The sequence below is a fragment of the Saccopteryx leptura genome, chromosome 2, assembly GCF_036850995.1.
Source record: "Saccopteryx leptura isolate mSacLep1 chromosome 2, mSacLep1_pri_phased_curated, whole genome shotgun sequence".
Classification (NCBI taxonomy): Eukaryota; Metazoa; Chordata; class Mammalia; order Chiroptera; family Emballonuridae; genus Saccopteryx; species Saccopteryx leptura.
In genome coordinates this window covers 15,097,190-15,112,470 of record NC_089504.1, presented here as the reverse complement: position 1 = coordinate 15,112,470, position 15,281 = coordinate 15,097,190, and the positions used below count along the sequence as shown (strand labels likewise).

The following is a 15,281-nucleotide window of genomic DNA, read 5'->3' as shown; positions in this document are numbered from 1 at the left end:
TACAAAGTGTCTGCCATTAATTACTTTTACATCACACAGGGAAACACTGTCATCCACCCTGAAGAACCCTGACAGACATCAGCTAACAAGTGATCAAAGTTAATACCACCAAAAGTGGGACAAATGGACACAGGGACCTCCTTAATGTGACACCACAAGAGCACAATCATTTATGTACTGAATTACTCAATTAGTGAAAGTTGACTATAGAATATAAATTCAAAATACTATTTCCTGATTGTGCTCAAGAAAGAGAATGGTCTTGGTCTGAAGTATCTCTGGGATCGATGACACATGGTATCATCAATAAGCTCTCTTGGGGTTGTATTAAAAATAACAGGTGTGCACATACAGAGAGGAGGGGGAATGATAACACAATGTGGCAAAACACCAACCACTTCTAGGGCATATGGAAGTTTTGTTGCTGTCTCAGAAAATTTCAAGTTATTTTGTAAAAAAAACCATTTTTACTGCAGTAATACTTATTAAACTAGTAATATTTATTAAGGTACCTAGCATATAACAAATAATTAGTAAGAGTTTCCTTCCATCCTTCTTCTGACTACCTCTGACCTTTGAAAAATGTTTTAACCAATAAACATATTTTGGGGTTTCGTTTTGGGGTTTTTTTGGTTGGTTAGTTTGTGGTTGCCAATATTTAGAACTCATGAGTTTTTACCCCCCCCCAAAAAAAACCAAAACAATTTCCACCTTCTCTGGAAAACACAGAGAAGGCGACCCCCATGTGGCAGATGCTGAGGGGCAGCACGTCCTGGTTGGCTCACTGTGAATCTCACCGGCCCGGCCCAGAGGCATGGGCACTGGACTCCAGGTTGGGAACAGTGAAACGGCCACTGGAAGGAAGCAGCGGCCAGGGTGGCCCTGCTGTCACCTCATCAGAGCAGACAGGAGGGAAAGTAAGTAGGGCCAAGGAGTCAGCCCCTCCTGGGCCCACCCAGAAGTCCCGGGTCGATCCCTGCTGGGTCCTGGGACTGGAAGTGCCCCGCCCCACTTACCGCTGAGAAACAGCATCTCCAGCGTGTGGAGCAGCTCGGCGCACTGACTCAGCTGTTCCTGGAAGCCCGCGGCCGCCGCGCGATCCACGCCGCTGGCCCGCAGCCACTCCTCAAATGCCGTAACCACGGAGTCCATGTGTTGCCGACAAACGACACAGATGTCGCGGCTATCCTTGATCTGCTGCCGCTGAAGGGAGAGCTCCCTGGCTTGGGACTGAACCAAGGAACTGTACCTGAGGAAAGGGGGGGAAGAAAATGCTTGTATCATTTTAGAATTGAATTGTGGCGACCTTAACACTAATTGGAAAAATGACAGCCTGCAGCTGTACAAGTATATATACTTTTAGAAAAATTGAAACTGTACAAGGTCACTCCTTCTTCGATTTCAAAACAGCCAACAAATGCTGGAACAAAGGTTCTTCAGCAATATTTTTAACCTTAGGAAGCCCCCAATTAAAGTAAGATTGGCAAGGACTCAGGAGAACAATCAGTTTTCACACACTCTTCAAAAATCCCATTCCAAATTGTAGAAACAGTGCCCAGAGGTCAGAGAACGCACCACTAACTCTCACAAAGAACAAAAAAGAACCTGCAGGCAGGAAAACAAAGACAGGACTGCCTCCTCCAGGACTGCCTCCTCTCAACCAAAAGGTCAGGGAATAATCAGAATTCTAACGACCATGGATGGAGGGTCTATGACCTGTCAGTCACTGGAATAGGTGTTTTTTTATAAGTCATCTGATCCTCTCAATCGTCCAACAAATGTATGAACCTCAGCTTTTACAGAAGAGGAAACTGACTCAGTGATCGCGAAGTTAGTTAAATGGTGACGATTTCAAATTCAAACACCGCTCTGTCTTCGAAGCCCGAGCTCGGTTATGCAACAAGCAGAACCTCCTGGCCCAGGGTTGGCCAGAGGGCTGCCCTTGTGAGCCCTCGGGTATCAGGAGGCGCGAGAAAAAGACAAGGGATGGGGAACGTGGATCAGAGGAACTGGCCAAGTAGCCTGGCTCCAGGAGGTGTGGCAGACACTGACCCTCAGGTCAGCGTGTTCTCCCGTCCCTGGAATGATGACAGTATGTGGGACTGGTGACCGCTACCCCCCCCCCCCCCAGCATGCACACACAGATCCCGTGACAGCAGTACTGTGGGTTGGGACGGCGGTTGAATGGACGACAAAGAGCCCGAGCGTCAGTGTGGGACAGTGCAGCCGGACCCGGGCCACGGCCCACGGCTCTGTGAATCTTCTCAGGCAGCTCAAGGCGTCCTCTCTGAGGTTCCATTTCCTCATCTACAAAAACACACCTAACACACCTCCTCGTCTGGTGAACTGGAGGGTTAAATAAGGGAAGTGCGCAGCTGAAGGTCTGACACAGCTGCCTTCCAATGAGGACAAGCTTCCTTCAATCTCACTGTCTGGGACGTCTTGAAAAATTTCACTCTGGCGCCTAACAATTCAGAACAACGTGTTTGTCTCACACTGGTGATGAATCAAGATCAATTTTAAAATGGTCATATTTTTGCCATATCTCATGAAGCAAAACTGTATGTATGCAGGCCCATAAAACACATCTTCATGACCTAAGAGTACGTCTCTTTCAACACAGGCTTGTTTCTCTAAGATGACCTTAAAGTAGTGGTCAGCAAACTCATTAGTCAACAGAGCCAAATATTAACAGTACAACGAATGAAATTTCTTTTGAGAGCCAATTTTTTTAAACGTAAACTATATAGGTAGGTACATTCTTTATCAAGGTAGCGCCCGCACGTGGTATTTTGTGGAAGAGCCACACTCAAGGGGCCAGAGAGCCGCATGTGGCTCACAAGCCACAGTTTGCTGACCGATGCAAAGGGTAAAGATATGGGAAATAAAGATATGGGAAATATTTCTATTCCTCCCACCCTGCCTGGGACATCTTTCCGTGGGACAACACAGTAAGCGAAAGCCAGTGAGGGCGCCCAGGAGTGGGCACTGCCCTTCAGCAAACATGCCGAGTGACTGGTACGGACCGTGTACCCTGAGTCCCCAACCGGGGTGGGAGCAAGATCTGCCCTGAGACTGCAGAGGACACGAGGCTGGTGTGTGTGCAGGCCGACGGGCCGTGGCCTCGTCTGTCAGGTGTGTCAGTCCTCCACCGGGACCGGCTGCCTGCACCCCCGGCCACACCTCCCGCAGTGCACACCCCACTGCGCGGCCCTTTCGCTTACGGGCTCTGACCCAGGGGCCAACTGCGGCCCTGAACAGGGGGAGAGGACAGCGAGGGTACCTGGAAGGCGAGAGGTCTCTGAACAACTTCTGCAGGTTATGGACTTCACTGACAAGTTCCGTGCTCAGATTCTGCTCCTTCTGCAGCTCGTGCTGCTGGCCTACCAGCCGCTGCTCCGGGCCGTCCGGCGTCCCACGGGCCAGTGTCCCGCCAGCCAGCGCCCCTGGGGCCGGTGGGTGGAAGAGCTTCATGTGCTTCACATAACGGACTTGGTGCAAACTTGAAAAGGTCATCTCGTCTTCAGCAGCGCTACCCCTGGGCTGGCTGGAGCCACCCTGGGCCCCTTCTGTCCCACACAGAACTGTGATAATGGCCTCACTGCACTGCACGTGCTTCTGAAGCTGAAACACGAAATTCCGGTAGCCCTCGAGCTCGGTTTCCAAGTCACGGATTTTCTGCTTTAAGTTTTCTGGATCATTTGAGGTGTCGGTGTCCTTAGACTGATCGATTCCGACCGTGCTGGCTTTAGTGGAAAGCTGACTGTTAGAACTCAGGGAAGAAGCTTCTGAAGACGGGTCCCCAAAATCTTCAGAAGCAGCCTCTTTGCATGTTGGTGACATGGCACAGTCCCGAGGCTGGTCGATTTCAGAGTCTGAAAATCAAACCCAGTTATGTCAGCATGTCCTGAAATCAGTCCCCTCTGTCCTTCCTCACGGCCACTGCCAAGCAGACCACTGCAAAGCCTCCTGACAGGCCTCCCTGACTGCGTCCTCCCTCTTCCTCAGAGTGACAGCTCTAAAAGGGGAGTTTAACCATGGTAACCATCTCCTGCTGCCATTCACCAATAACCCCACTGTCTTGAGGACCAAACCCACACCCCCTCTCAGGACATCTGAGAGCCTCCATGATCTAGCTCCAAGTGGTCTTTTCTGGAACATTCCTGGGCAGCAGCTAGGGCGACTCCCTGCTTACCATTTACCACGATCCCCACCCACTCCAGGCTGGGCCATGCCTCCGTGCCCTGGCATGTGCCTTTTCCTCTGCCTGGAATACACTCCACCCCTACTCTGCTGCTGCTGCTGCTGCTCCTCCTCCTCCTCCTCCTCCTACACCCAGACCTGATTTCCTTCCTCTCCAAGTCCATCTCCAAGCTTTGAAAACAGTCCCTCCCACCTGGCATCCACAGCACCTGATATATATTACCTGGTACAAATGTACTACATGCTGGGTGCTAATGGGGGAACTAGAATCAGCTTTTTAATATTTATTTACATAGTAATTAGTTGTCTGGACCCTCTCCCTCACTCGCCTTTCACCTTCCCAGTCTCAGTGCCCAGTGCAATGCCTGGCTGGGCCGGAAGCCAGGAAAGGTCTGGTAAATACCAGGACTGAGGGAAGGAAGGTTAAAGAGTGGTAATTCTAAAATCCACAACAAAAGAGTCTTCTCATTTTCATGTCTGCCAATTTCCAGGAGACGCCACGATGTCCCCTGTGGTGAGTAGTTTTGGTGACTCACAATCCTGCTAAGAAACATTTCCTTACAGCCACTTTAAGTCCCCAGGGATGCGGCCACACCTGTCTGAGAGGCGGAGGGGTGCCATGGAAACACACAGCTTTGAAGCCAAAGAGAAGGGGGGTCACCCCCACTTGCTACATCAGAGCCTCAGTTTCCCCAGGCATGCCTAATACATACACTTGTTGTGAGGCTTCCAGCTCAGGCCTGAGTCCAGAGCTTCTGTCCTTAATCACTTACCACACTGCCTGTATCCAGGGAGAGCCCAGCTCAATATAATGAGTTGTTTGAATATTTAAGAGGCAGCAAACTTTGGTACAAAAACCCATCTGTGAAACCTAACAGACTCAGTTTCAAACTCTGCCTCTGCCATCGACCTGCATGCCACTTAGTTACATGACCTTCAGCAAGTTACATAACCTCTTCAAGGCTCATTCACAAAATAGGAAGACTACCAGTCACTATGAAGGTCTGTGTTTGTTTTGTTTTTAGGATCAAATAGGAAAATATCTGCAAAAGGCCTAACAGTGTCTGGCACACAAGAGTGAAGGAACCAACCAATATTAACACCTTTTGCTTCCCTAAAACTGTTCAAAGATGGCTGAGGACGCCTGCCACAGGAGGCACTCGAGCAAAGGCTGTGGACTTGGAAAATGCTGCAAGAACAACAACGTGAGCGGGACGTGACGACCTAGGCTAGTGGTCCCAACCTTCTTTGGGCCACGGACCGGTTTAACGTCAGATAATATTTTCACGGGCGGATAAATGTATCACGTGACCGAGACAAGCGTCAAGAGTGAGTCTTAGATGGGTGTAACAGAGGGAATCTGGTCATTTTTAAAAAATAAAACGTCGTTCAGACTTAAATATAAATAAAACGGAAATAATGTAAGTTGTTTCTTCTTTCTCTGCGGACCGGTACCAGTCTGCGGCCCAGGGGTTGGGGACCACTGACCTAGACAACGCCTCAGAAAGAAAAGCACACAAACCCTCATCAGACTGCACACTCCCATCTCTGGGTTCTGCACCTGCTCCCATGACTTGAAGCTCATGTCTCTCTGCCCACGATGAAAATACCATAAGATAAACCTTTTTATTTTAGAAAGTGGATGCTCCATGACTTTAAAGGAAACATTCTTAACACAGCATTCACATTGTACAAAATCTGCTGCTGTAAACACTAGTCTTTGGGGTCCTCCAGGGTGGAGACTGTGTCCTTCAGCTCCGCCTCCAGTGCCGGCACGGGGCCCGGAGCAGAGAAGGTCCTGTCAGTACCGCTGGCTGGAGGAGTGAGAGGGAGACAGAGAGAGGGGGAGAGATCGCAACACGGCTTCTCTGCAGTGAACCACCCTCCGAGACAGGGAAAGCTCTGCTATAACAACTGCATGAGAACGTAATTTCAGGGCAAGAAGGAATGTTCACTCGTGAGAATGAAGATCACTTCTGATGAGTTTTGTTCAGTAATCATGAGTCAGAGACAAACAGAAGACACAAACAAATGTCCTTTTGTTTCTTCCGTTTTTCATTTAAAAGTCACTGCATGGAGGGTGTGAGAGAGGATTATAAGCTATAGTGCACGGTGTGAACCTGCATGTTTAGCAAGACCTCAGGGCATATAACCGTGTGCCAGGTCTGGGCCTAGGCACCAAGCACCTCACCTGTGCTATCCATTTAATCCTCATGACCGCCCTGTGGGGCATCACTAGTACACCTATTTTACAGAAGAGGAAATCGAGGCTTAGAGAGATGAGAACCAGCCCTAGCTTCAGGGAGAATAAGCAGCAGAGCCCCCACCAAGCTGGCAGCACACCTCCAAGACTGAATGCTGCGTCCAGCCTCATCCAGGGTCTGTCCCCAGGCCAGGGGTGCTAGAGCAGGGAGCGACGTTCCTCAGCCCTCGATGTGAAGGCCAATCATGTCTACAGAAGGCCCTTCGTTCAGTTCCCAAGTATCTATCCAGCTACTGAAGAGGGACCAGCAGTGCGGGCATCACACACAGCACTCCGCCCTGCGCAGGGCAGTCACGGAGCAAGTCAACTCAAGACCGAAACACGGGAGAGGGGAGGGGAATGAGAATGTTTAAACAATTGGGGGATTCAGAAAGGCCTCGCCTAAACAGAGGCATAAAGAGCCTGACCAGTGGTAGCGCAGTGGATAGAACATCGACCTGGGACACTGAGGTCCCAGGTCACCAGCTTGAGCATGGGCTCATCTGGCTTGAGTGCAAGGTCAGCAGCTTGAGTGCAGGGTCACCAACTTGAGTGTGGGCTCATCTCGCTTAAGCACGGGGTCGCCGGCTTGAGAATGGGATCATCAACAAAGGTTGTTGGGGCCTGACCTGTGGTGGCGCAGTGGATAAAGCATCGACCTGGAAATGCTGAGGTTGCCGGTTTGAAACCCTGGGCTTGCCTGGTCAAGGCACATATGGGAGTTGATGCTTCCAGCTCCTCCCCCCTTCTCTCTCTCCTCTGTCTCTCTCCTATCTAAAAATGAATAAATAACATAAAAAAATTTTTTTTCAAGAAAAAAAAAAGTTGTTGGCTTCAGCAAGGGGTCACTGGCTTGGCTGAAGACCCCTGGTCAAGGCATGTATAAGAAAGCAGTCAATGAACAACTAAAGTGATGCAACTACAAGTTGACGCTTCTCATCTCTTTCTCTTCCACCTGTTTCTCTCTCTTTCTCTGTCAAAATAAATAAGGCCTAAAGAATGAGGTGCTAAGCAAATTCAGGTAGAGGTACGAGCATGTGTAATTCTAGAAGTACATTAAGAAAAAGGAAAGGTCACTAATGATGAGTATTTGAGAGGGAAACTGCCAACCAGTCAAGAAGCCTTCAGTAATCAACCAAGAACACGGAAAGATGTCCCCAAGTCCATTTATTTGCATTAGAGGGACTACTGCAATTCTAGAACTTCCTACAATTCAGCTGAGGGGGACTTTATAACCTGGTGCAGTGGCTTTCTCCATTAGGCCCAGGACATGCAGAAGCACGTGACCATGTTCTCACTGCACTGCACAGGGGCCCTGGGGAAGCACACTCCCTCAGGGACTGGCCCTCTCACGGCCACCCCAGGACAAATTTAGATCTCCTGAAGGCAACTGTTTCTTACAGAGTGAGTTAGCTACAGAATAATAGCAATTTTTTTTAATAAGGGGGGGGGGGGGATGTCAAAGGTAGAAAGAAAAAACTGTAAGCATGTGTTCATACTGATTGAATGGGAACACGTGTACCTGTTCACAGTAACGCATAATGTTACAACGTCCCTGGGGCCTCACTCACATCTCTCTTCCTTTCCCACTGACTTGCCCAGCAAACCCCACGGAACAAGTGTCAGCTTAGACGCACCTGACCCTTTCTCCCCAGGGGACGGAGGCCAGCTGCGCAGTCCTGACAGCAGCCAGCAGCACAGAGAAACCTGAGTGAGGGAGGAGCTGACTAGGGACCCCTGAGAGCAGGTATGCACCCTGTGGGCAGAGCCACCAGAACCCAGCCCGCGGCCTGGTGGGAAAGTATCTGACAAATGGACCGGTTAGCTCGGACAGACATCCCACTGTACCTTGACTCATCGACCTCCTTACCAGCTGGCTGACCCCAGATCAATTCTTTTTAAAAACCTCAACTTCCACATGTGCTAAATGGGAATAATGACAATGCCCTAAGATGGCTGTCACAGAGTTTAGCAAAGATTTTTATATAAAAGACTCCAATGGTGCCTGGCATACGGTAGCTATTCAATGCATAGAGGGGCTGAATTCTGACTGGCCTCGTAGCTGGTCTGCTGCTCACTGTCCCTGTCCTCGTTTCTCCAGACACAGGGCATGGCTTTAACCCCTTCCTGCTTCCCTGGGCTAGCTTGGTAGGCTGCTCCCACAAGGGGCTGGGCTACAGGCACTCACAAAGAGAACAAAACGAAATAAAAACACAGACTTGAAACTTAGCCAAGCAACTGAGAAGAACACAAGGATACAACAGGGAAATAAAAACGCTGGGGAGGCAAAATGCAATTTATAAGATAAAATTAATCTATCGAGCTGCCATAACAGGACATAAAACGCATAAATATACTGCTGCTTGTCTGGAATGGTTTAAGCCCAGGCTCTCAAAAAACTCTGAGTGAGAAGATGAATTCTATAGACTCAGGCCCACCTTTCCCTAGACAGAGGCCCCAGGGTCTCTGGGCAACTTCGGAAGGAAGTAGCACCTTGCCGAAGCACCCTGGGGTCTGAGCAAGAAACGAAAACAATGCCAAGTGCAAATGGCAAGCCCTGGGCAAAGTGCCAGGGCCTCCATTTGGCTGAGTCACCTTTGCCATAAAGCCGCTCATCTCTCAGGTGCCTCTCCTCCCACCCTGCACTGATTTGTTAATAATCTGCTCCCACCAAGAGACAGGGAGGTCTCTCATTGCTCTCCCTCTCCCACACCCAGTGTGTGAGGCCGGGGACACAGCCAAGTGCTCACGGGACATTCACTGGACAAGTGAACAGACACCTGCATGGGTAGGTGGCTGGATTAAGAGAAAGGAGGGCGCCAGTCCTGCGTGTGGAAGTCCCGGGTTCGATTCCCAGCCAGGGCACACAGGAGAAGCGCCCATCTGCTTCTCCACCCTTACCCTTCTCCTTCCTCTCTGTCTCTCTCTTCCCCTCCCACAGCCAAGGCTCCATTGGAGCAAAGTTGGCCCGGGTGCTGAGGATGGCTCCATGGCCTCCGCCTCAGGTGCTAGAGTGGCTCTGGTTGCAGCGGAGCAATGCTCCAGATGGGCAGAGCAGTGCCCCCTGGTGGGCATGCCGGGTGGATCCCAGTTGGGCGCATGCAGGCATCTGTCTGCCGCCCCCCACTTCTCACTTCGGAAAAATACAAAAAATAAAAAAAAGAAGAAAGATAAAGGAGGGAGGGAGGGAAAAGCAATCCTGTCAAAGGCCAGCTGATCCTGACACCACAGCTAAGGCAAACCCAAAGAAGGACCTGGAATTAAACGGAAAATACCTCTGGCTATAGTTCATCCTAAAATCCACATGCAAAGTAACATAGCTTTGTGAAACAGCAAAGGGCACAGGCTTTGAAGTCGGGCAGGCTGGTTCACTCCTAGCTCGGGAGTGCGGGAACTGTGACTGCAGCCTAGTCACCTTACCGCTAAAGCTCTGCCTCAGCAATAAACCAGGAATAATGACCGTGCCAGCCTCAAAAGGACTGTTAAGAGGCTTCAACTAGATCATGTATTTAAATTGGACAGTGGGGACCTTGGCTGGGTGGCTCAGCAGACAAATCATCATGCTGAGGTCACGGATTTGACCCCCACTCAGGGCACATATGAGACGCAATCAATGAGTGCACAACTAAATGGAACAACTAAGTGGAACGAGCTGATGCTTCTCTCTCTCTCTCAAATCAATGGAAAAATTTTTTAAATGGACAGTGGAGCTGAATAAACAATAGATGCTATTTTTTTTCTGGCCCAGGAAGTTGTAGGCTCACAGTCACTCCCTTCCCTGAACCACTATGAAAGTCCCCTAAGTGACCCCATCTTCTCACCCCAGGATACACACCCTTCACTCGCAAAACCCCAAGTCAGTCTCCTCCCTGCACATCCTTCTCACCCCTCATTCTAAGGGCACCCGAGCTGTCCCCGGCATGCTTCTCCACGGCCTCCTCGGTAGGGCCTGTTTCCTCCCCACAACCCGTTACCGTGGACCTGGAGGTGCGGAAGTGCCTTTGCTCTTCACTGACCCTTCCAGACCATTCTCTCTTCCCTAAACACTCTGGCTTTGCGGCTCATGCTGTCAGGCTATGCCACCACCCACCCCACCTTCCTACAGCCAGCACGGTCACCTGATTCAGTGACAACGCCCTGCTTCTCTTGTCCCTCAGAGCTGTGTACCCTCACTGTCCCCAGCTGCTTCCCCCACTCTCTCTGGAACCCATGCTAGTCAGGCCCCACCCACGCCACTGAACCGGCGCCCTTCCACGTCACGAAGGACTCTCCCACGGCTACACCCCAGGCCAGTCCTCAGTCCCCATCTCACTGACAGCTTCCACTTGGCCCACCTGTCCCTCGCACAGCTCCTGCCCGTCATCCTCTCGTGGCTCCCCGCTGCCCTCACCGGCCGTTCCTTCACTCTCTCTACTGAGGAGAGAGCCCAGTCTGTCCCTGGACCTACTCCCTATGTCTCCAAGTCTTATGGCTTCAAGCACCAGGGACATGTTGATACTGCCCAAGTGTATAGCTCTGGCCCAGACCTCCCCCCTTGACTCCCGACACAGCCACCTCCAGAGGCCTCCCTGCCGTCTCCCCCAGGACAGTCATCAGGCATCACACATAAGTCCCCCCTTGACTCCCGACACAGCCACCTCCAGAGGCCTCCCTGCCGTCTCCCCCAGGACAGTCATCAGGCATCACACATAAGTCCCCCCTTGACTCCCGACACAGCCACCTCCAGAGGCCTCCCTGCCGTCTCCCCCCGGACAGTCATCAGGCATCACACATAAGTCCAGAACCAGACACCGAGTGCCTGCCTCTCCTGCAGGCTGTCCCATCCCACTGTGTGGTAACTCCATCCTTCGATGGTTCACATGAAAGTGGTCCTTTCAGAGAGGATGCCCTATTTTGCTTAAAAGCCAAATAATAAGCACTTTACACTTTGGGAGCCACAGGGTCTCTCCCAACTCTGCATCATAGTGCAAAAGCAGTCAATATGCAAACGTGTTCCAATACAACTTGACAAATACAGGCAGCGTGTGGCCCACAGGCCAGTTTTCCGATCCCCATGTTACAACTCAAGTCAAATCACATGACTCCGCAGCTCCACGCGCTGTGACAGTCTCACCTGGGGTAGAAATCAGAGCTCTGGAAGGGCGGGCAGGGCCTCCCCGACCTGCTGCCTCCCTGACCGCTGTCCATCTCCCGCTTTCCCAGGCCACCCCAGCCACAGAACTGCCCTTCCTCCTCCTCATCCAACCTCTCAAGTTCAAAGCAACATCAGGGTCTTCGCCCTTGTTCCTTCTACCAGGGAGGAACATCCAGGATAACTAGCCCACTCATTTCCTCCTGGTTTCCATTTAAATGGGGCCTCATCGGGGATGTACTCTGGAACATTCCACATACATTAGCAAACCCCACCCCACTACACGTGATCCGCACCCTTAACCCTGCTTTATTTTCTCCACTGTACTTCTCAGCACTTCTCAGTTCACGTATTGTTTATCTGCTTCTGGGCTGGTGGTCTTTCTCTCCCCATGCACATGTAAGCCAGACCCAGGCTTCATCTGCTTTGTTCACTCCTGTCTTCCCGGTGACTCAGCAGTGCCTGGCTCACAGGAGGACTTAGTGAGTACTTTTTGAATGGATAAATAAAAGATGGTTGTTATTGCTAATATTACTGTGTGTTGCTCTCATCTGCTCACAGCAGAAGTTCAAAATCAGGAGTCAACAGAAGCACGTCTGTAGATTCCTGACTCCTCTGAAATGATAGCCATTGTTGTGAGAGGCCCTCAGCTCTCTCAAGATTCACAAAGGGGCAGCAGTCCCAAATCTCCAAGAACCCCTGTTCCAGACCCGGGGCCCGCCGGAGGCGCTCCCGCCAAGTCTATGCAGTTCACCCTTGACACAACGACTCAAAGGACATGTTGGGAGCTCCCAGGAGAGCGCAGACGGCAGGTGCAAAGTGGGTAGGGAGGCAGGTCACTTCTAGAGCAAGACATAAGGTCAGAGGGTTTGGAATTAGCCCTGGATGTTCCAAAGAACCCAGCAAAGAGGACTTGACTTACATACGGGAGGCCACATGCCTGAGGCTTCCACAGACGGAGCCAGAAAACAGGCCCAAGTTCCAGTCATCACAACCGGGGCACCCCAGAGGACCCCAGGTGAAAGGAGCACTGTGACCTTATAAGACCTGTGGGCACAAGGTCCCTGGATCCAGACTCCAGAACAGAAGGAAAACAATAGATTCATTTTCCTTATTCTGTTCCCTCGATTGTGTTATTTGTCAAGAGTCAAGATTAATCACTGCAATTCATGATATTTATACTCAAACTTATTGCAATTCTAAACAACAAGGCTGACATTTCAAGCAGTTCTATCAGGTCGTTCATCTAGCTCACGGAGAATACATTTTTCTAGGTGCTTACCTTTCAGTAGCGTTTTGTCTGGCGCTGGGCTCCCCTCCATCATTGCTTCAGCCAGAATTAACTTTTGGTGAAGTTGCTTATTGTGAATTTTAAACTCCTTCAACTCTGCCTGCAGCTTCAAGATCTGGCCCTGCAGCTGGGCCACCACTTCCTGTGTGGCAGGGAGCTGACAGATACTTTCTAATGACCAGGATGGTTTTATTAGGATGGTCAAGTGGGACTTCTCAGCATCCTGAAAACACACACATAGAGGACACTGAATACACTTCCTCTGGTCGCATAGTCAACAGTCTCATGCCAGGCGTATAAAACAGAATTCAAACCTCTGTCCAGACTTCTGGTTCCTGGGCTGGCATCACCTTCGCCTCCCAGTCTACAGAGCTTGTATCTCGGCAAGTCCCTCCTCTGATTGGCAAGTGCCCAGCTTTTCCTCCTCGACACCCTCTTAGCGTTGGCCTACAACCCGCTGGATATTCCAGATGTTCAATATGTGGCAGGCCCTTTTCCAACACCATTTTCTAGGAAACATCTTCTTCCTCCTTCTCTATTTCCTCTTTTCCCACCCATTCCTCAATCTAAGCCACTCTGCCTCCCACCCCTGCTAGTCCACCAGAACCACCTCTTACTAAAGAATTCAGTGCCTACTGAGCCGCTAATCCAATCAATATTTCCCAGGCTCAGAGCTCCAGACTCGCCTTTCCTAGACATCTTCATTTCTTCATTTGCAGAGGCTCATGGGCACTCCAAAGTCAACTGAAAACCCAGCTTTTCGATACCATCACCCATGTCCCCAGAGCTACGCCACTTCAACAGCCTCTGTCTTGGTGAGTCACACCGCCATCTACTTGGGGCACAGCCCCAAACTTGGAAGTCCTTTCACTCTTCTTTATGACTTGCCACACACTTTCACCACTCACCAGTTCCATTCATTCCAACTCCCAAGCTGTCTCTGAGTTTTTTCGCCTCTTCTCCTCCACGGCTACCACCCAACTCCCAGACGCGCTCACTCCTCCTGCGTGGTCCCCCCAACACTCGTTCTTGCCCTTTCTAATCCACTCTCCACACCGCAACAGAAAAGGCAGGCCTACCATTCCTCTCCTCTGCTCTAACGCTTCTAACTGCTTCCCAGTTCTCCTGTGACAAGGGTCAAAGTCCTGCCCACAGCCCATGCTGTGCGTAACCTACATACAGCCTGAGCCACTGCCTCCCTCCTACCGCCCCCTAGCGCCAAACACCTTCTATCAGTTCTGCACTGGCAGGCGCTGCCTCCTCTGCCTAGGACACCCTTTCCTGCCCACCCCCACCTCCCCCACTGATCCTAATATATTCATTAGGACTCAGCTCAAGTGTGGCTTGATTTCCAAGACCAGGTCAGCTCTCCCCGTAGATACTCAGTGCCCCCTACAACTCTTCAGGGAGAATTAGTACTATTATGATTAACTACCTATACAATTCTTGTTCTTAGTCTATCTTCTGCTCTGGCCTACAGACTCTCTGCATCTCTTGGTCACAATCTACCCACAGCCCCCAGCACAAGAACTAGTATATAGCAGGTACTCGATAATGACCAGTAAAACATACATGCAAACAATAACTAAAGAGGCCTAACAGGGGTACCTTTCAAGTGGGGGATTTTAAACATATTCAAACATGGAGGAGAGGGACTGAATCTAGAATAAAGAACTACTAAAATTCAACAATAAAAACTCAACTCAATTAAAAGATGGGCAAAGATCTGATAGACATTTCTCAAAAGGAGATACACACATACACGGTCAGTAAGCACAGGAAGAGAGATGCTCAATAGCATTAGTCATCAGGGAAGTATAAATCAAACTGCACTGAAATAGCGCCACGTCCTACTCAGCAGGACAGCTATAATAAAGAAGATAATAAAACAAGTGTTCGCGAGGATGTGGAGGAACTGGAACCCTCTCGCACTGCGGGTGAAAATATAAACCAGGAGCAGCAGCTTTAGCAAACCGTCTGGGAGTTGCTCCTCAAGAGGTTAAACACAGAGTGACTACGACCCAGCAACTCCACCCCTGCGCATACACCCAGGGGACCTGAGGACATGCGCACTCACCCAAACTTACAAGTGGACGTTCACAGCAACGCTATTCGTAATAGCCAAAAAGGAGAAACAGTCCAATGTCTATCTACTAACGAATGGAGGAATTAAATGTCCCATAACCATTCAATGGACTACTGTTTGGCAATAAAAGTAAATGAAGTAGTGATACGGATTACAGCAGGAATGAACCTTGAAAACATTACACTGAGTGGAAGAAGCCAGTCACCAAAGATCATATATTATATGATTCCATTTATATGAACTATCCAGACCAGGCAAATATATAAAGACAGAAAGGAGATCAGTGGTTGCCTATGAGGGGTGGGCAGGTGGGGAGACACGTGAAGTG

General features: G+C 50.2%; 1 protein-coding gene across 5 annotated transcripts in view; it reads right to left on the bottom strand.

Annotated features, from left to right (window-relative positions):
- Nucleotides 1–15,281, bottom strand: part of CDK5RAP2 (CDK5 regulatory subunit associated protein 2) — a 179,889-nt gene that overhangs the window by 44,935 nt on the left and 119,673 nt on the right. For all 5 annotated transcript variants that reach the window (XM_066367308.1, XM_066367310.1, XM_066367312.1 and 2 more), the window contains 3 exons: nucleotides 12,859–13,090; nucleotides 3,284–3,875; nucleotides 1,017–1,249 (listed from right to left, as the gene is read on the bottom strand). In XM_066367308.1, coding sequence (XP_066223405.1) covers nucleotides 1,017–1,249; nucleotides 3,284–3,875; nucleotides 12,859–13,090 — 1,057 coding nt within the window. The remainder of the gene's footprint in view (nucleotides 1–1,016; nucleotides 1,250–3,283; nucleotides 3,876–12,858; nucleotides 13,091–15,281) is intronic.